The 20,422-nt window shown below is 37.6% G+C and overlaps 5 protein-coding genes across 5 annotated transcripts; all 5 read left to right on the top strand.

Annotated features, from left to right (window-relative positions):
* The first annotated feature begins 3,609 nt into the window (after positions 1 to 3,609).
* Positions 3,610 to 6,848, top strand: LOC109206985 (disease resistance protein RPM1-like). The gene has a single exon (XM_019369858.1). It carries the CDS (start codon positions 3,655 to 3,657, stop codon positions 6,385 to 6,387), a length of 2,733 nt encoding a protein of 910 aa, XP_019225403.1. The 5' UTR covers positions 3,610 to 3,654; the 3' UTR covers positions 6,388 to 6,848.
* A 1,383-nt stretch (positions 6,849 to 8,231) lies between these two features.
* On the top strand, positions 8,232 to 9,122 carry LOC109206975 (probable disease resistance RPP8-like protein 2). The gene has a single exon (XM_019369847.1). The coding sequence runs from the start codon at positions 8,232 to 8,234 to the stop codon at positions 9,120 to 9,122; it is 891 nt and encodes a 296-aa protein (XP_019225392.1).
* On the top strand, positions 9,123 to 11,112 carry LOC109206973 (disease resistance protein RPM1-like; the record flags this gene model as incomplete). Its single annotated transcript, XM_019369846.1, has 1 exon — positions 9,123 to 11,112. A coding segment is annotated over one exon (861 nt), but the record flags the coding sequence as incomplete, so codon positions are not given.
* A 1,022-nt stretch (positions 11,113 to 12,134) lies between these two features.
* On the top strand, positions 12,135 to 14,864 carry LOC109206972 (disease resistance protein RPM1-like). Its single transcript, XM_019369845.1, has one exon. It carries the CDS (start codon positions 12,135 to 12,137, stop codon positions 14,862 to 14,864), a length of 2,730 nt encoding a protein of 909 aa, XP_019225390.1.
* Positions 14,865 to 17,254: 2,390 nt separating this feature from the next.
* Positions 17,255 to 20,395, top strand: LOC109206983 (disease resistance protein RPM1-like). The gene has a single exon (XM_019369856.1). The coding sequence runs from the start codon at positions 17,370 to 17,372 to the stop codon at positions 20,097 to 20,099; it is 2,730 nt and encodes a 909-aa protein (XP_019225401.1). The 5' UTR covers positions 17,255 to 17,369; the 3' UTR covers positions 20,100 to 20,395.
* Positions 20,396 to 20,422: the final 27 nt, after the last annotated feature.

Genomic DNA, 20,422 nt, shown 5'->3' with positions numbered 1-20,422 from the left:
GGCTTCTGTTCTTTCCAAAGCAAGAGGAGTACCGGAAGAAGCTCGAAGGGTGATAGCTACTTCAGCCGACATCCCTCGAATAGCAAATCCTGACAATAAGAAGGATAAAAAGTTAAAAGAGGGGAAAAGAATTTAACACATGAAAAGCAAAGAGGAATGTATACCGTGAGTTTTCACTTTCCAACCATGTTTGTTGGAAATATATTTCCAAGTTCGTGCCTCCATAGGCACGGCTTTCAAGACAACATCTACCCAACCACGGAAATTAGGAACGGGTTCCACATTTCCCATGGTTGCTACAAAAAAGCAAAGGAATAATAATAAAGTTAGAAAAGAAGCTGAAATAATGAAAGCAGATACGGCAAGGAAGAAAATACTTACGTGCAAAGTTCCATTTCTCAGGAAAAGGAATATTTGATTCACCCACCAAATCAATTGTGGAAACAACAACAAACCGGGTGTACCAGCCACGGTCGTTAGTATCTTCAGGGTTAACCAAAACCCTCTTACTTCTTGCAGATAAGGTAAAAACACCATTGCGGAATAGCTTGGGGTGATAAAGATGAATTAAATGAGGAAAAGTAAAATCAACATCAGCTTTGGTTGACATATACCTCAAACAAGCTACTGTTCTCCATACGAGGGGACCAACTTGAGCCAAACAAATTTTGAAAAAACGACAGAAATCAAGTATGACTGGGTCAATAGCAGGAATAAATCCCAAAGTAAAGGGATAGGTGTAAACGAAAGAAAAGCCAACCCTATAAGAAGATATTCTTTGATGTGGAGTAGGAATAACTATTTGGGTGTCACCTCTCCAACGACAATCTCTTCGAATAATTTGAATCAAAGGTTCAGTAATTAAAGAGGGATATTTATCAGCTCTCTCTAATTTAATCACTTGGTCACGAAGGGATTCTTTGTCATGTTCGAAAGATAAATCCGTTGGCACAATTTCTTCAACCAGAGGCTCTTGGTTAGACTCAGAAGTTTCTTTGCCTTTAGAAGAAGATTTGTTAGAAAGAGAGCCTCTAGAGATGTTGCCAGAACTAGAAGAAGGAATGATGGAACCAAAGGTGCCACCACGAACCGACCCTGTACCACGAAGCACACCTCCTCTACCTCTTCTATATCTAGCAGGAGCATTGGGGAAACTATCAAGAATTGGGACTCTTTTAGGGTTAGGATCCGAAGACGACATAGTGAGAAGATATAAACAGAAGGTATGAACTGAAGAAGAAGTGAACAAGAGTAAATAGCAAGAAATTTGGTAAGTAAATAGCAAGAAATTTGGTAAAAAGCTTGTGAAGAAGAAGACAAAGGAAAGAGGGGGCAAGTTTATATATAAACTCAACCGTCGATAATTAAGAAGTGTAATGATGGAAAGCCTCTAATAAAGGCAACTATCACTTCGTGAATAGTGGAGTTAAAAAAGCCTTAGAAAAAGGCTGCAAAATCGCAGAACTAATGAGAAGATGACACGTATATGGTGCATTAAATAGAAGAGACAATTGAAGCGTCGACACTGTCATAGCATTGATTATGGCAAAAATTCCCTTTTTAATGAAGATCCACTTTCCAAATATTTAATTGATAAATAAATGGAAAGTAGCGGGACTATCTGTATTGGGAAAAAAACTGAATTTATATTGAAGGTAACGTGGCATGACACGTGGACTGGTCAAATGGTCAAAACATGATGATCAATTGAGGGGCACGGGCGATATCAGATACGAGGAGAAGAAAGTTAAATAGGCACGAGAAGCTATTCAAAAGATACGAGTCTCGTATCTATTTAACTTAATTAAAGTCAGGAGGTCAGAAGGAATTGAAGATATGAATCTGAGGGCATAAAGGAGTCTAAATTCAGTATTAAATGACAAATACGTTAGAGAATCAATATTGATTCTGAATGATTGTGTAACGTTTCATTTAATGTCATTTAATGCTCTTAATTGCCTTTTTAAGGCTAAGGTGTTATACATTTTCCTAAGAAAGACAACTATAAAAGGAGGAGGTCTCATCATTTGTAAGGACACGAAATATCATTGCGATTACATTGGAATACAAACTTATTTACTGCATTTATTATCCACAAAAAATTTCTTATTCTTTTCGTCTCCTGATTATCAGTAACCCGATTTTTTCTCTTAAATTCTAGTTTTAACCGAAATTCTATTTTTTGGTTAAACAACTATGAACTCCTTTTTCCTTTTTTCTTTGGATGCGATTGAAGTAGGTACATCGATAAATTGCAAAAGCTACTAAAAAAACCTAAATATTAGAAAGCAAGTAACGGAAAAAACTTAATCTTACACTAAGCCAATGAATGTAAGCATGTTTTGCATATACATTTTCCTATACTTAATTCTTAAGGTTAATTGTTTAGCTAGGTACGTATAAATGCCCTATGCGGTGAGGTATTTACCAAGTAATTACACAAAGACAAAAAGGGCAAATCCAGAATTATTATTAACAACTGGCATGATAAGTTGATAATGAAATCATTCGATTGACAATTGATAATAAGCTTCCATCAAATTATACGAACCAATTTTCAAAGGACAAATAACCATAATTATATGGGCGATGCTAACCATTCAAGATAGCATCCTAGTATTTATTGAAACATTTTGGCGTTTGCCACACGCACGTTTGTCTACTTTGAGATAAAAATTTGACTTTTCCTTCCCATGTAAAACAAAACTGTCCAATTCTATCGACATGGGCGATTGTAGAGTAGCGGAGCCGAGTTCATCCGAACACAATATTTTTGACGCAAAATATAAATTTATGCATAAAAGTTCACTAAAATTATTACAAATGATAGTTCTGAACTCACAAATTTAAAAATATAATGCGTTCAATTCTAAAACCTTAAAGATTGAAACCATAAGGTTTAAATTCTGCATCTGCCTAGGTAAATGCTTGTGTATCTTACTCCTGTGTAAACTTTCATATCAACAAATCCATTTTTCAGGGACACTGATCAATGATTAATATCTCTCTTGCCTATCATTTGTTGGTCGATCCAGCAGCTGACTCGTCTTGATTAAACTTTAAGGAAAAAAATAAGGCACCAACAAAGTAACTGATTATAAGTAAAGTTAATTAAGACATTTAAAGAAAAACATGAGACTGATCAGTTCTTGGTTGCATAGTTTGCTTTAACTTAAAAAAAACATAGGTTGCAGCAACCTGAGTTTGAACAGCAGCATCAGCAACCTGTAATTATTCTTATTTACCATTTCTGACATATTATATACTACAAAACATGAATGGCTTGTCAGCACTCAAATGTAAACATTCAAGTTGACAATCGAAAAAATAAAGTTGACATTCAAAATATTAGACAGCCAGTAGTCAACAAAGCTACCTCCAAACTGCTGGCCACGTTAGGTTTGTTCAAAGTCAGCTAATATAGCATGAATATAAAATAAGAGATACTCCAACTAGTAGTAGTAAACTAGTAATAACTAGAATATATAATATTTGTTAAGCTTGCAATTTGCAATAATCATTTACATAACGCGATTCTGGAGCATAAACCAGTTCAAAACTTGATCAATATAAATTAATCACCAAAGTCCACCATAAATTATACCAACATCTTGCATTAAATTTTCTAAAGAAACTATATACTGAGTGAAAAAAATGGCAGAGAGTGCTATATCTTATTTGGTTCATCAGCTTTCAGCTTGGCTGCGCGGTGGACAAAAATTTCTTGAAGGAATTCAACAAGAAATTGTTCATATCAGGGATGAATTTGAAAATATGAGGACTTTCTCAAGAGTAGCTGATGCTAAAGAAGAAGAAGATGCTGAATTACAAGTATGGATCAAACAAGTACAAGAAATTGCACATGATGTCCAAGACATTCTTGAAAAACATGTTGTTATGTGCAACAATTTTCAAGAAAAGGTATCATGGCCATGGAAAAAACCCCGTCATTCATTAATGTCTGAGAAGTTCTTTGAAGCTCAGAATGATAATCTTTCAATGTTATTGGAAGGCATCAAAGCCCGAATCATCGTCATTTCTGAAGGACATAAAATATTTCTTCAGAAATATGGTGTTATAACAAGTGCTGAGAGTAGTAACATTACTACATTGTGTAATAACTATGAAGAAGTAGTTCTGTTTGATGAAGCAGATGTTGTAGGAATTGAAAATCACAAACCAGTTATTCTTGATTGGTTACTTTCTGATGATCAAGAATGGAAATTGCATTGTGTAGTTGGAACTAGAGGTATAGGGAAGACCACCCTAATCAAGAAAGTATATGATGATGCAGCAGTGAAAAAGCATTTCAATCATACACAGTGGATTGAAATTCCAAGGTTTTCTGATGTTAAGGAGCTAATGAAGAACATGATTACTCCAAAAAATGACCATAGCCGTCGAGCAGTTGAAGCAATGGATGCTAACATGTTGGCAGAGTTAATACAACAAATCTTTGAGTCATCAAAGTACTTCATTGTCCTTGATGATGTCCCTGATATTGCCACATGGAGGGCTCTCAAATGTATCTTTCCTATCGAAAACTGTGGCAGCAGGGTAATCATCATATCGAGTTTTGCTGAAATATGCCATACCATTTGTGCAGAAACCGGTGGTGATAGTCATGTTTATAGTTTGAGGCCTTTGTCTGAAGAAGAATCTTGGATTCTTTTCTGCAGAAAGGCATTTTCAGGCAGCCTGTTATGTCCTCCATCTTTGATGCAAATCTCCAAAGACATTATACGGACATGCAGAGGCCTACCACTGGCGATTTTGGCAATTGCTGGTGCTTTGGCTGATAAAGGGAAAAGAAAAGAGGCGTGGGAGTTGTTTCATGGCAACCTTGTTGACAAGTTACAAGGTAGTTATAGCGAAGTCGAGCACATGAAAAGGATACTCATTCTATGTTATCAAGACTTGCCTTTCTATCTCAAGTCTTGTTTCACATATCTGAGCATAATTCCAGAATTTCATGTCATCGATAAGATGAGACTGATTCGACTGTGGGCAGCAGAAGGACTTGTCCTTGAAAGTGAAGAAAAGGCAATTGCACAAGTTGCTGCAAGCTATCTCAATGAACTTGCAAACAGAAGTTTGATCCAAATTGCTGAAAGGTACTGTGATGGAAGATTAGATTCATTCACCATTCATAACTTGTGGTATGAAATCATTCTTTCCAAGTCAGCAGAAAGGGTAACTGCTACTATAACTAATGGTGAAGAAATTACAAGAAGGCCTCACAAAGTCAGACATCTAGTAATCGCTGATCCATTGGCTAGCGATATACAAGATATTGATCGGTTTAAGCATCTTCACTCTCTAATAACGCTCGGGTCATCAGATTCTGTCTCTAATTCATTCTTGTTGAAGCTGTTAACTGGTAGCTTTAAGCTACTCAAGGTCTTAGACTTAACAGGAGCCCCATTGGTGAAAATACCAGAAGAAGTCTTCGAAATGTTTCATCTCAGGTTTCTAAACTTGAGAAAAACTAAGGTAAAACATCTGCCAGGATCAATAGGAAAGCTTGAGAACCTCGAGTTCTTGGACCTAAGAGAGACATTGGTAAAAAGGTTACCTGGTGAGATACTAAAGCTTCAACATCTTCGCCATATCTTCATTCATCGACGTGGTGCTGGATTTTTGCATGGTTTTAAAGCTCCTAAGAAGATAGGAACCCTCATGTCTTTAGAAATGGTGAATTCTATAAAGGCCAGTACAAGCACAGTGATTGAATTGGGGAAGTTAACAAGACTAAGAATGTTATACATCGCGAAGCTGAGAAGAAAACATGGAAGGAATCTTTGTTCTTCCCTTGACAAGTTGATAAATCTTCAACAACTAACTATCTCATCTTATGGGGTGAGTGACATTATTGATTTGCACTATCCCCTTTCTTCTACACACTCATCCCTTCGAACATTAGTCTTCGAAGGGCGCTTAGAGAGGTTTCCACAATGGGTAACTTCTCTTCAAGCCTTGACCTCAGTTCATTTAAAATGGACCAAATTAATGGACAATGCACTAGACACTCTTCAAGATTTGCCAAATCTTGTAAAACTGGTGCTAGACCGGGCCTACGAAGGCGAACAACTGAGGTTCAAGGCAGTTGGATTCAAGAAACTGAAGGAATTATGTATTTGGCACTCTGAAAAACTGAGGCAAATCAAAGTGGAAGAGGGTGCAATGCCTTTACTTGAAGAACTTCAACTGCGCAACTGTAGATTAATGGAGCAGTTTCCCTTCGGGATTGAGCATTTGAGCAAGCTTCAGTATTTTTCACTGGAACAAATTTCTGAAAAGTTGTTAATGACAGTGCAGCTTAAGGACAGTCAAAGTGGGGATTACTGGAAAATTGCTCATATTCCTAGACTTCACATAGAAGAGTAGTTAATAAGATGGAATAAAGGGCAGCCCGGTGCACTAAGCTCCTGCTATGCGCGGGGTCCGGGGAAGGGTCGGACCACAAGGGCCTATTGTACGCAGCCTTACCCTGCATTTCTGCAAGAGGCTGTTTCCAGTTAATAAGCTGGAATGTAGATAGAAATGGGATGATGCACGAAAAGACAAAAGAAGTCTCATTGAAATGTACCATTTTATCTTTGATAATTAAGATTATAACTATCTCAGGTTATTAACAGTTCTAAATGTTACTCTTCACTCCTCATTTTCTCATATTTAGGTATCACATTCTGAACTTTCTCTTGGATCATGAACGCCTTTTCCCCTACGATTTTCTTTAACTGTAAATAGTATCATTTTTACAACTTGACATTCATGTAGAATTCAGCTATTGTTTTTCAGACATCTCAGCATATACAATTGAATTGAGCTTGTACAGTTTCCACTCATTTTTCTCTTCTTCCACTGGATTTTCTACAATCTGCTATGTTCAAATGGAGGAAAAAGATACTTCCAGAAAATATCCAAGCAACAACTTTGGTAGATTGAGCAATCATATATATACAATATGTGCATTGGGAGACTGGTTGGGCATCCAGCTCCAAGCTGGAGAGGTGAAATTGGTGATGGAAACAATCAGGAAGAAGCATTGGCATAAGGTCACAAAGGAGTTAATAGCAGCAGCCTGGAGGGCAATAATTTACCATACATGGAGGGCGAGGGACTGAATCATTTTCAGGAGTCAAAATGTACATATTGAGACATTTATAGATCAGATAAAAAAAGAATTAGTAGATAGAGTAGAATTCCTTAGTGTGTCGAGAAAAGCTGGAAGTAGGAATGCTGTTTACAAAGAATTCTGTGTACTTAGTGTTATTTTGGAGGCCTAAATTTTCCACACATCAACCTTCCTCGAAGGTAGATGTGTGTTTAGGTGTATTGATGTCCATGTTGGCTGGTATAATAATATTCACAGTTGTTACCAAAAGATCGCGTGGCATAGCTTACTAGCATACATCTGGCACTGTTGCTGCCCATGTAACATCCCAGACTTTAGACAATGTCCCACCTCGGTAAAACACAAGAGGGATGCTAGGTATATAAGTTAACAAGCTTTAGACCCTAGTGACGTGTTTTAAACCCGTGCGGGCCTAGGTCCAGAGCAGACAATATCACTAGCGGGCTGGGATGTTACCGATGGTATCGGAGCCACTCTTTTGTCAACCTTGCCGATGGTGAATAATTAAACTGACCACACGAGCAGGTATGGAATACCTTATTGCGGGCAAGGATTTAGCAAAGAACTTTTTTTCTCATCACTCAACAACACTTAACACATAACTATTGAGCGATTATTGTACGAGCTTGAAGATCAGCAAATATAGATCATACGACTTCAATTCGCCATAAGAAAAATGTCGCTAGGATACTATAGCAAAGTTTGCACAACATGTTTATGTTAATTATTTTAGAGGAGTAATATATTGGAGATTCTTGTGTAAACATTCTAAGTTGACAATCAGTGTTTCTAGATAGCCAATAGTCAATGAAGTAACCTCCAAATAGCTGGCCACGATAAGTATGTTCAAAGTCAGCTCATATAGCATTAATATATAATAAGAGAGATACTCCAACTAGTATTAGTAAACTAGTAGTAACTAGGATAATATCTCTTAACCTTGCAATTGGCAATAATCATTTACATTACGCGATTCTGGAGCATAAACTAGTTTAAAGTTTTATCTATATAAATTGATCACCAAGGTCCACCATGAATTATACCAACATATTGCATAAATTTTGCTAAAGAAACTATATACTGAGTGAAAAAAATGGCAGAGAGTGCTATAACTTATTTGGTACATCAGCTTTCAACCTTGCTCAATGGTGGACAAAAATTTCTTGAAGGAATTCAAGAAGAAATTGTTCATATCAGGGATGAATTTGGAAAGATGAGGACTTTCTCAAGAGTAGCTGATGCAAAAGAAGAAGAAGATGCTGAATTACAAGTATGGATCAAACAAGTACAAGAACTTGCACATGATGTCCAAGACATTCTCGAAAAACATGTTGTTATGTGCAACAATTTTCAAGAAAAGGGATCATGGCCATGGAAAAAGTCCCATCTTTCATTGTCGGAGAAGTTATTTGAAGCTCAGCATGATAATCTTTCAATGTTATTGGAAGGCATCAATGTCCGTATCGTCATCATTTCTGAAGGACATATAACATTTCTTCAGAAATATGGTGTTACAATAAGTGCTGAGAGTAGCAACATTAATAAATGGTGTGATAACCATGAAGAAGTAGTTCTTCATGATGATGCAGATCTTTTAGGCATTGAAAATCACAAGTCAATGCTGCTTGATTGGGTTCTTTCTGATGATCCAGAATGGAAATTGCAGTGTATAGTTGGAAGTAGAAGTATAGGGAAAACTACCCTAGTCAAGAAAGTCTATGATGATGCAGCAGTGAAAAAGCATTTCAATCATACACTGTGGCTTGAGATTCCAAGGGTTTCTGATGTTAAGGAGCTAATGAAGAACATGATTACTATAAACAATGACCATTCCCGTCGAGTCATTGAAGACATGGATACTAACATGTTGGCACAGTTCATCCGACAACTCATTGAGTCATCAAGGTACTTTATTGTCCTTGATGATGTCCCTGACATTGGTATATGGAGGGCTCTCAAATGTACATTTCCTATTGAAAACTGATGCAGTAGGGTCATCATCATATCGCGTTTTCCTGAACTATGCCATAACATTTGTGTGGAAACTGGCGGTGATAGTCATGTTTATAGTTTGAATTTGTCTGAAGAAGAATCTTGGATTCTTTTCTGCAGAAAGGTATTTTCAGGCAGCCTATTATGTCCTCCACCCTTGATGCAAATCTCCAAAGACATCATAGAAAAATGCAACGGTTTTCCACTGGCAATTTTGGTGATTGCTGGTGCACTGGCTACCAAAGGGAACAACACAGAGGCATGGGAGTTGTTTCACAGCAGCCTTGTTGCCAGGCTAGAAGGTAGTTATAGTGAAGTCGAGCACATGAAAAGGATACTCGATCTATGTTATAAAGACTTGCCTTTCTATCTCAAGTCTTGTTTCACATATCTGAGCATAATACCAAAAGATCATGTCATCGACAAGATGAGATTGATTCGACTGTGGGCAGCAGAAGGACTTGTCCTTGAAAGAGAAGGAAAGGCAATTGCACAAGTTGCTGAAAGCTATCTCAATGAACTTGCAAACAGAAGCTTGATCCAAGTTGCTAGAAAGCATCCTGATGGAAGGTTAGAGTCATTCAGAATCCATAACTTGTGGTATGAATTCATTCTTTCCAAGTCAAGAGAAAGGAGTCACAAGGCCAGACATCTAGTAATCCATGATCATTTGTCTAATGATATACAAGACATTGATCAGTTTAAGCACCTTCGCACTCTAATAACGCTCGGGTCATCAGCTTCTGTCTCTAGTTCATTATTGTTGAAGCTGTTATCTGGCAGTTTTAAGCTACTCAAGGTTTTAGACTTAAAAAGGAGCCCAATTAGCGAAAATCCCGGAAGAAGTCTTTGAATTGTTTCATCTCAATTGTCTAAACTTGAGGAGCACTCAGATAAAACATATGCCAGGATCAATAGGGAAGCTTGAGAACCTTGAGTTCTTGGATCTAAGGGAGACATTGGTAAACAAATTGCCAGTCGAGATACTAAAGCTTCAACATCTTCGCCATATCTTCATTAACCGCTTTGTTGCTGGTTATATACATGGTTTTGAAGCTCCTAAGAAGATAGGGACTCTTGTGTCTTTAGAAATGGTGAATCGTATAAATGCCACTACAAGCACGGTGATCGAATTGGGAAAGTTAACGAGACTAAGAATGTTATACATCGCGAAGCTGAGAAGAAAACATGGAAGGGATCTTTGTTCTTCCCTTGACAAGTTGATAAATCTTCAACAACTAACTATCTCATCTTTTGGGGTGGGTGACATAATTGACTTGCACTATCCCCTTCATTCTACACACTCATCCCTTCGAACATTAGTCTTCGAAGGGCGTTTGGAGAGGTTTCCACAATGGGTAACATCTCTTCAAGCCTTAGCTATTGTTGTTTTAAGAGGGAGCAAGTTAATGGACAATGCACTAAAAACTCTTCAAGATTTGCCCAACCTTGTCAAACTCGTGCTAGACCGAGCCTCCGAAGGCGAAGAATTGAGGTTCGGGGAAGGTAGATTCAAGAAGCTGAAGATATTATGCATTTGGCACTCCACAAAGTTGAGACAGATGAAAGTGGAAGAGGGTGCAATGCCTTTTCTTGAAGAGCTTCAACTGTGCAACTGTGGATTAATGGAGAATTTGCCCTTTGGGATTGAGCATTTGAGGAAGCTTGGTTATCTTTTGCTGGAAGAAATTTCTGAAAAGCTGTTAATGACTGTGCAGCTTAAGGACAGTCAAAATGGGGATTACTGGAAAATTGCTCATATTCCTAGAGTTCATGTGAAAATGTTGTAAGGTAGATAAGAATGGGATGATGCAAGAAAAGAGAAACAAAGTTGATAATCTAGATTATAACTTTGTAAGATAATTAGTAGTTCTAAATATTACTGTTTACTCCTTATTTTCTCATTCTTGACTTCCAGTTGTATCATGAATGCCCTTTCCCATATGATTTTCATTAATCAAATGAACAACCTGTTGTCATCAGAGGCAGAAGCGGACCCAGGATTTGATAGTGGCAAGGGCGTTAGGGCGCCACTGTCGAATAAATATTTGACCAAATGCTAGAGTTGGAACCGAACCCAGGCAGCGCACCAAAAGTCAAGTTGTGCCCCCAAATCGAATAATGCAGCTGCCTAACATTTGAATCTTAGGGTGACAATCAAAATATAAACCTATTATTTAAGATATATACCCATATACATATATTTTTTCCGAAGTAACCGGGGGCGGTGACCCACCTACCCGAAGGGTAGGTCTGCCTCTGGCTGTCATAACTGTACGTGATACCACTTTTACAACTAAAGATTCATGTCCAAGCTAAATCGTCAACATGGCTAAGAAATATTAACACAATGAAAGTCCTATAGGTACTTTAGACAGGCAGTAATTGACCGAATCAAGTGCCTAATTGCTTACCATGTTCAGTGCAATAAAAGTCCGATCATATAGCATGAATTTAAAAAAGATATACTCCAACTAGTAGGAGTATAACTACAAAAATAATATAATAAAGTAAAATATTAAATAAAAAACTAGTAATAACTGGTAAAATGTTTCTTAACTTGCTATTTACAATCATCATTTGTGAAGCACAGTTCTAGTACCTAGACTGATTCAAAGTTTGATTTATATAAATTGATCAGGAAAGTCCAACATCAATTACATCAAATATATTACAAAAATTTCCAAAGTTGACAATCGATGTCTCTATACGGCCATAGTCAACCGTGCCAAATTGCTGGCCACGTTAAGTGTATTCAAAGTCAGCTCATATAGCATGAATTAAAAAAAGAGGAAAGATCCTCCAACTAGTAGTAGTAAACTGATACTAATAATTAGGATAATGTTTCTTAATCTTGCAAATTGCAATAATCATTTGCATAACGCGGTTATATTCCCTAACAAGTTCAAACTTTGATCTACATAAATTGATCATGAAAGTCCACCATTAACTACACCAACATCTTGCACTAAATTTGCTAAAGAAATATATACTGAGGGAAAAAATGGCAGAGAGTGCTATATCTTATTTGGTACATGACCAGCTTTCAGCTAGGCTCCGCGGTAGACAAAAATGTTATGAAGGAATTGAACAAGAAATTGTTCATATCAGGGATGCATTTGAACATATGAGGACTTTCTCAAGAGTAGCTGATGCAAAAGAAGAAGAAGAAGATGTTGATTTACAAGTATGGATCAAGCAAGTACAAGATCTTGCACATGATGTCCAAGACATTCTTGAAAAACATGTTGTTATGTGCAACAGTTTTCAAGAAAAGGGATCATGGCCATGGAAAAAACCCCATCATTCATTAATGTCTGAGAAGTTCTTTGAAGCTCAGAATGATAATCTTTCAATGTTATTGGAAGGCATCAAAGCCCGAATCATCGTCATTTCTGAAGGACACAAAACATTTCTTCAGAAATATGGTGCTCTACCAACTGTGGAAAGTAGCAATATTTCATGGTGTAATAACCATGAAGAAGTAATTCTTGATGATGATGCAGATCTTGTAGGTGTTGAAAATCATAAATCAATGCTTCTTGATTGGTTACTTTCTGATGATCAAGAATGGAAATTGCTTTCTATAGTTGGAACTAGAGGTATAGGGAAAACTGCCCTAGTCAAGAAAATCTTTGATGATGCAGCAGTGAGTAAGAATTTCGATCGAACTATATGGATTGAGATTCCAAGGTTTTCTGATGTTACAGATATTTTGTTGAGCATGGTTAATCTAAACGATGACAGTACCCGTCGAGCACTTGAAACCATGAATGGTAACATGTTGGCACAGTACCTTCAACAAACCTTTGAGACATTGCGGTACTTTGTTGTCCTTGATGATGTCCCTGATATTGACACATGGAGGACTCTCAAATATTTATTTCCTAGTAAAAGCCGTGGCAGCAGGGTCATCATCATATCGCGTTTTTCTGAAATATGCCATACCATTTGTGCAGAAACTGGTGGTGATAGTCATGTTTATAGTTGGAAGCCTTTGTCTGAAGAAGAATCTTGGATTCTTTTCTGCAGAAAGGTATTCTCAGGCAGCTTGTTATGTCCTCCATCATCGATGCAAATCTCCAAAGACATCGTAGAAAAATGCAACGGTTTGCCACTGGCAATTTTGTTGATTGCTGGTGCACTGGCTACTAAAGGGAACAAAACAGAGGCGTGGGAATTGTTTCATGGCAACCTTGTTGACAAGCTACAAGGTAGTTATAGTGAAGTCGAGCACATGAAAAAGATACTCAATCTATGTTATCAAGACTTGCCTTTCTATCTCAAGTCTTGTTTCACATATCTGAGCATAATTCCAAAAGATCATGTCATTATTAAGAAGAGACTGATTCGACTATGGGCAGCAGAAGGACTTGTCCTAGAAAGAGATGGAAAGGGAATTGCACAAGTTGCTGAAAGCTATCTCAATGAACTTGCAAACAGACGCTTGATCCAAGTTACCAAAAAGTACCCTGATGGATGGTTACAATCATTCAACATCCATAACATGTGGTACGAAACCATTCTTTCTAAGTCAGGGGAAAGGGTCGTTACAACTATAGGTAATGGGGAAGGAACAAAAAGACCTCACAAAGTCAGACATCTAGTAATCGCTGATGAATTGGCTAATGATATACAAGATGTTGATCGGTTTAAGCATCTTCACTCTCTGATAACATTCAGGTCATCAGATTCTGTCACTAATTCATTCTTGTTGAAGCTGTTATGTGGCAGTTTCAAGCTACTCAAGGTCTTAGACTTAACAGGAGCCCCATTGGTGAACATACCAGAAAAAGTCTTTGAATTAGTACATCTCAAGTTTTTGAATTTGAGGAACACTAAGATAAAACATCTGCCAGGATCAATATGGAAGCTTGAGTACCTCGAGTTCTTGGACCTAAGGGACACATTGGTAAACAAATTGCCTGATGAGATTCTAAGGCTTCAACATCTTCGCCATGTCTTCATTTATCGATGGGGTGCTGATTTTTTGCATGGTTTTAAAGCTCCTAAGAACATAGGAACCCTTGTGTCCTTAGAAATGGTGAATCTTATAAATGCCACTGCAAGCACAGTGATTGAACTGGGAAAGTTAACAAGACTACAAATATTAGAAATCGCGGAACTGAGAAGAAAACATGGAAGAGATCTTTGTTCTTCCCTTGACAAGTTGATAAATCTACAACAACTATCAATCTCATCTTATGGGGTAAGTGACATTATTGATCTGCACTACCCCCTTTCTTCTACACACACATCCCTCCGAATATTGCTCTTCGAAGGGCGTCTAGAGAGGTTTCCACAATGGGTAACATCTCTTCAAGCCTTAGCCACAGTTCATCTAAAATGGAGCAAGTTAGTGGACAATGCACTAGACAGTCTTCAAGATTTGCCCAACCTTGTAAAACTAGTGCTAGACCAGGCCTATGAAGGCGAAGAATTGAGGTTCAGGGCAGGTGGATTCAAGAAACTGAAAGACTTACGTATTCTGCACTCTACAAAACTGAGACAGATTAAAGTGGAAGAGGGCGCAATGACTTCTCTTTATGAGCTTCAATTGCGCAACTGTGGATTAATGGAGGAGTTACCCTTTGGGATTGAACATTTGAGCACGCTTCAGTATCTTTCGCTGGAACAAATGTCTGAGAAGTTGTTAATGACTGTGCAGTTTAAGGACAGTCAAAGTGGGGATTACTGGAAAATTGCTCATATTCACGGACTTCATATAGACTAGCAGACTTGCAGAAAAGCTGAAAGGTTACTAGGAGTGGGATAATGCAAGAGAAGAGATTAGTGACATATTTTTGATAATTCAGATTCAAACTTTCAAGATTATTAGTAGCTCAAAATATAAGTACTCTTTACTTCTTATTCTCTTATCTTTGGGTTTCTTATTCTGAACTTCCTGACTCATAAACAGGGACGGAGGGCGGAAGGGAGTTCATTCGAATCCCTTCCGCCGGAAAATTACATTGTATATATAAGTTCAAACTTTTCTTTTATGTCTATATATATTAGATATTGAATCCCCTTGACTTCTTCGTATGTTTTTTTTGGCATCCCCTTGGGAAAAATCTTGCTCCGTCACTGCTCATGAATGTTTGTTGCTATATGATATTCTTTAATTAAATGAACAACCTGCTCTCATAGCAGTTAATAGCACAATCAAGATTCTGTGTACCATTAAGTTGTCTACATTTTCTTTTTCAGTCCATATCTCCTATCCTCATATACTACCTGAACTGAGCTTGTATAGTTGCAGAAATTTCTTCTCTTCTTAAACTCGATTTTTCTAAAATCTCCTAGTTCAAATGCTAAAAATGCTTCCACAAAATATCCAAGCCATAACTTTTGTAGACTGAGCTACCAAATAATTTTCACGTAAAAATAGAATGGTCTGATAATTTCAGAAGCTCCTTTTTCCTTGGTTTAGGATCGGAGTACGTAGTTACCATATAATAATTCGTATTCATCTTTCTTTTTAAGATTTTGAAGAATTCAAAAGAAATCATACACTTGCTATTCAGAAACTCATGCAGTTTCATGCAATTATTGCAAAAAACAAACCACTAAACCAAAGAGGAAACAGAGCTCGCGCGAGTTGGTAGGTAAAAAGGGCCATAGAAAAAGACGGCCAGTTCTTTAAAAGGTGGTGACATAAACACCAAATATATACAAAACCGTGGTGCATACCTTACTAGTATTTGCTCACACCAGGAGGCAAGAAAGAACTGATCCAGCATATGCTACCCCTTACGATCTCATAAGTTCTTTACAAGGAGGATTCGGTCCCGACCAACCTTAACTAAGTACAAGTCATTTAATTTGTTTGGAAAAGCTCTTCTAAGTTTTCAGCCTGTAACCACTCTTAGAATAAAATGAAGAGTTGCAGATTGCAGAGAGAAACCAATTAGTAACAAGACACTGTTCAATTCACATTATCTTTGATTACCAATCTCAATAAGGAAGTCTCACCTTCATTCAGCTTTACTCCAACTGAAATTAAGTCTTTTAACAAATTCTTTCACAAAATACATTTGAATCTTATAGATGAAAAGAGACATCATTGTAATGCATTTAGCTATGATATTGAAGGGGAGCCTTGGCGTAACTGGTAGAGTTGCTGCCATGTGACTAGGAGGTGACAGGTTCAAGCTTGCAGAAATGCAGAGTAAGGCTGCGTACAATAGACCATTGTGGTCCGCCCCTTTTTTTATTTTGCTATGATATTATGGCCCAATGTGTCTCCGAACAATTTGGTATCGAATTAGCAACCTCCAAAAACATTAGTTAAACATGTTTGATTGGCTCAGATACGATGGTCAAACATGTTTTATGTGGAAGAGCATACACTCCTCTTCCACATAGAAAAATCACATAAAGAACAAAGACAAGACATATTTGGACTTTACATACTTGATTACCCCAAAACAACAAAAGAATTAGAGACTAAAAACTTCAAACTCGCAATCAGAATCAATTCCACTATGGCTCATACGTACAACTTTTTCCAGAATCACTGTGGGCTCCCCATAGAATAAAAGATGATCTACGCCACGTATAACTGATGCCATATAATTCTGCTGCATACCATTATAATATACTACTGTCCCACAAAGATATAGAATTGATTTCTCCACGTTAGACATCTCCTGCTTCAATTTTTGTAGCATACCACGATTGCTCCGGACTAACAAAAGGGGTTTAGTGTGGAGATTCTGGTGTAAACATTGGAGTTCACAATCGGTATTTTTAGACAGCCAGTAGTCGACCGAATCAATTGCCGAATTGCTTACCACGTTCAGTCATCAGTGTGTTAAAATAGCATGAATTTAGAAAAGAGAAATAGTCCAACTAATCCATGTCTCTAGACAAAAGTCAACCAGAGGCTTAGAAAGAAGATTCTGGTGTAAACATTTAAGTTGACAATCGATGTCTCTAGACAGCCATAGTCAATGAACCAACCGTGCACAATTGCTGCCACGTTAAGTGTGTTCAAAGTCAGCTCATATAGCACTGAATATAAAAAAGAAGAGATACTCCAACTAGTAGTAGTGAATTACTAATAACTAGGATAATGTTCTTAAGCTTGCAAATTGCAATAATCATTTACATAATGTGGTTTAGAGCATAAACCAGTTCAAGGTTTGATCTATATCAATTGATCACCAAACTCCACCATAAAATATACCAACATCTTGCATAAATTTGCTAAAGAAAATATATACTGAGTGAAAAAATGGCAGAGTGCGCTATATCTTATTTGGTACATCAGCTTTCAACATTGCTCAATTGCGGACAAAAATTTCTTGATGGAATTCAGCAAGAAATTGTTCATATCAGGGATGCATTTGAACAAATGAGGACTTTCTCAAGAGTAGCTGATGCTAAAGAAGAAGAAGATGCTGAATTACAAGTATGGATCAAGCAAGTATTAAACCTTGCACATGATGTCCAAGACATTCTTGAAAATCATATTGTCATCTGCAACAGTTTTCAAGAAAAGGTATCGTGGCCATGGAAAAAACCACATCATTCATTAATGTCTGAGAAGTTATTTGAAGCTCAAAATGATAATATTTTAAAAGCATTGGAAGGTGTAAAGGCCCGAATCATCGTCATTTCTGAAGGACATAATACGTTTCTTCAGAAATATGGTGCTACAACAAGCGCAGAAAGTAGCAACATTACATGGTGTAATAACCATGAAGAAGTACTCCTTGTTGATGATGCAGATCTTGTAGGTGTTGAAAATCATAAATCAGTACTACTCGATTGTGTTCTTTCTGATGATCCAGAATGGAAATTGCTTTGTGTAGTTGGAACAAGAGGTATAGGGAAAACCACCCTAGTCAAGAAAATCTTTGATGATGCAACAGTCAACAAGCATTTCAATCATCATACTCTGTGGATTGATATTCCAAAATTTTCTGATGTTAAGGAGCTATTCACGAGCATGCTTGATCCACAAGATGATCATTCCCGTCGAGCACTTGAAGCCATGGATGCTAACATGTTGGCACAATTCCTTCAACTATTCTTTAAGTCATCAAGGTACTTAATTGTCCTTGATGATGTCCCTGATATTGGCATCTGGAGAGCTCTCACATGTGCATTTCCTAGAGAAAGCTGTGGCAGCAGGATTATCATCATATCGCGTTTTGCTGATATATGCCATACTATTTGTGTGGAAACTGATGTTGGTAGTCATGTTTATAATTTGAAGCCTTTGGCTGAAGAAGAATCTTGGATTCTTTTCTGCAAAAAGGCATTTTCAGGCAGCCTATTATGTCCTTCATCCTTAGTGCAAATCTCCAAAGACATTATACAGAAATGCAGAGGTCTGCCACTGGCGATTTTGGTGATTGCTGGTGCTTTGGCTACTAAAGGGAAAAGAAAAGAGGCGTGGGAGATGTTCTATGACAGCCTTGTTGACAAGTTACAAGGTAGTTATAGTGAAGCCGAGCACATGACAAGGATACTCAATCTATGTTATCAAGACTTGCCTTTCTATCTCAAGTCTTGTTTCACTTATCTGAGCATAATTCCAAGATATCATGTCATCGATAAGATGAGACTGACTCGACTCTGGGCAGCAGAGGGACTTGTTCTTGAAAGAGAAGGAAAGGCAATTGCACAAGTTGCTGGAAGCTATCTCACTGAACTTGCAAACAGAAGCTTGATCCAAGTTGCTAAAAAATACCCTGATGGAAGGTTAGCGATATTCAGCATTCATAACCTGTGGTATGAAATCATTCTTCCTAAGTCAGGGGAAAGTGCCATGGCAACTATAGCTAATGGAGAAGAAAGAAGGCCTCACAAAGTCAGACATCCCGTAATCGCTGATGAATTCGCTACCGATATACAAAATATTGATCGGTTTAAGCATCTTCACTCACTAATAACGTTCGGTTCACCAGATTCTGTCACTAGTTCATTCTTGTTGAAGCTGTTATGTGGCAGTTTCAAGCTACTCAAGGTCTTAGACTTAACAGGAGCCCCATTGGTGAACATACCAGAAAAAGTCTTTGAATTAGTACATCTCAAGTTTTTGAATTTGAGGAACACTAAGATAAAACATCTGCCAGGATCAATATGGAAGCTTGAGTACCTCGAGTTCTTGGACCTAAGGGACACATTGGTAAACAAATTGCCTGATGAGATTCTAAGGCTTCAACATCTTCGCCATGTCCTCATTTATCGACGTGGTGCTGATTTTTTGCATGGTTTTACAGCTCCTGAGAAGATAGGAACCCTTGTGTCCATGGAAGTGGTGACTCTTATAAATGCCACTACAAGCATAGTGATTGAATTGGGAAAGTTAACAAGACTACGAAAGTTAGAGATCGCGAAGCTGAGAAGAAAACATGCAAGGGATCTTTGTTCTTCCCTTGACAAGTTGATCAATCTTGAACAACTATCTATCTCATCTTATGGGGTGGGAGACATTATTGATTTGCACTATCCCCTTCGTTCTACACACTCATCCCTTCGAACATTAACCTTCGAAGGGCGTTTGGAGAGGCTTCCAATATGGGTAACATCTCTTGAAGCCTTGGCCACAGTTCATTTAAGATTGAGCAAGTTAGAGGACAACGCACTAGAAACTCTTCAAGATTTGCCCAATCTTGTAAACCTTGTGCTAGAGTTGGCCTGTGAAGGTGAAGAATTGAGATTCAGGGCAGGCAGATTCAAGAAACTGCGAGAATTATATATTTGGCACTGCAGAAAACTGAGAATGATTAACGTGGAAGAGGGTGCAATGCCTTCTCTTGAGGAGCTTCAACTGCGCAACTGTCCAGTAATGAAGGTGTTTCCGTTTGGGATTGAGCATTTAAGCAAGCTTCAACGTCTTATGTTGCAAAATGTTTCTGAAAAGATGTTGATGACTTTGCAGCTTGAGGACAGTCAAAGTGGGGATTACTGGAAAATTGCTCATATTCCTAGAGTTCAGATAGTAGACTTGTAGAAAAACTGGAAGATAGATAGGATTGGAATAATGCAAAAGAAAAGAAACGAAAGTCTTATTGATTAGCACCATGTGTTTCTTTGTTAATTCATATTCAAACTTCCTAAGATTATCAATGTAGTTCAAAATATTACTTTTACTTCTCATTTCTCATTCTTAGGTTTCAGATTCTCATTGTCAGGTGTAATCATTCAGAAGCGACTTTATCCTTAACCTAGTTATTCGCGTTACCATATAATAATGTTACCATATAATAATTCGCGTTAACTGTGGTCCTGCTATTCAAAAGTTTATGTAATTTCAAGCTATTATTGAGAAAACAA

Source organism: Nicotiana attenuata, unplaced genomic scaffold, assembly GCF_001879085.1.
Source record: "Nicotiana attenuata strain UT unplaced genomic scaffold, NIATTr2, whole genome shotgun sequence".
NCBI lineage: Eukaryota > Viridiplantae > Streptophyta > Magnoliopsida > Solanales > Solanaceae > Nicotiana > Nicotiana attenuata.
This window is presented reverse-complemented; position numbering and strand designations above follow the sequence as displayed.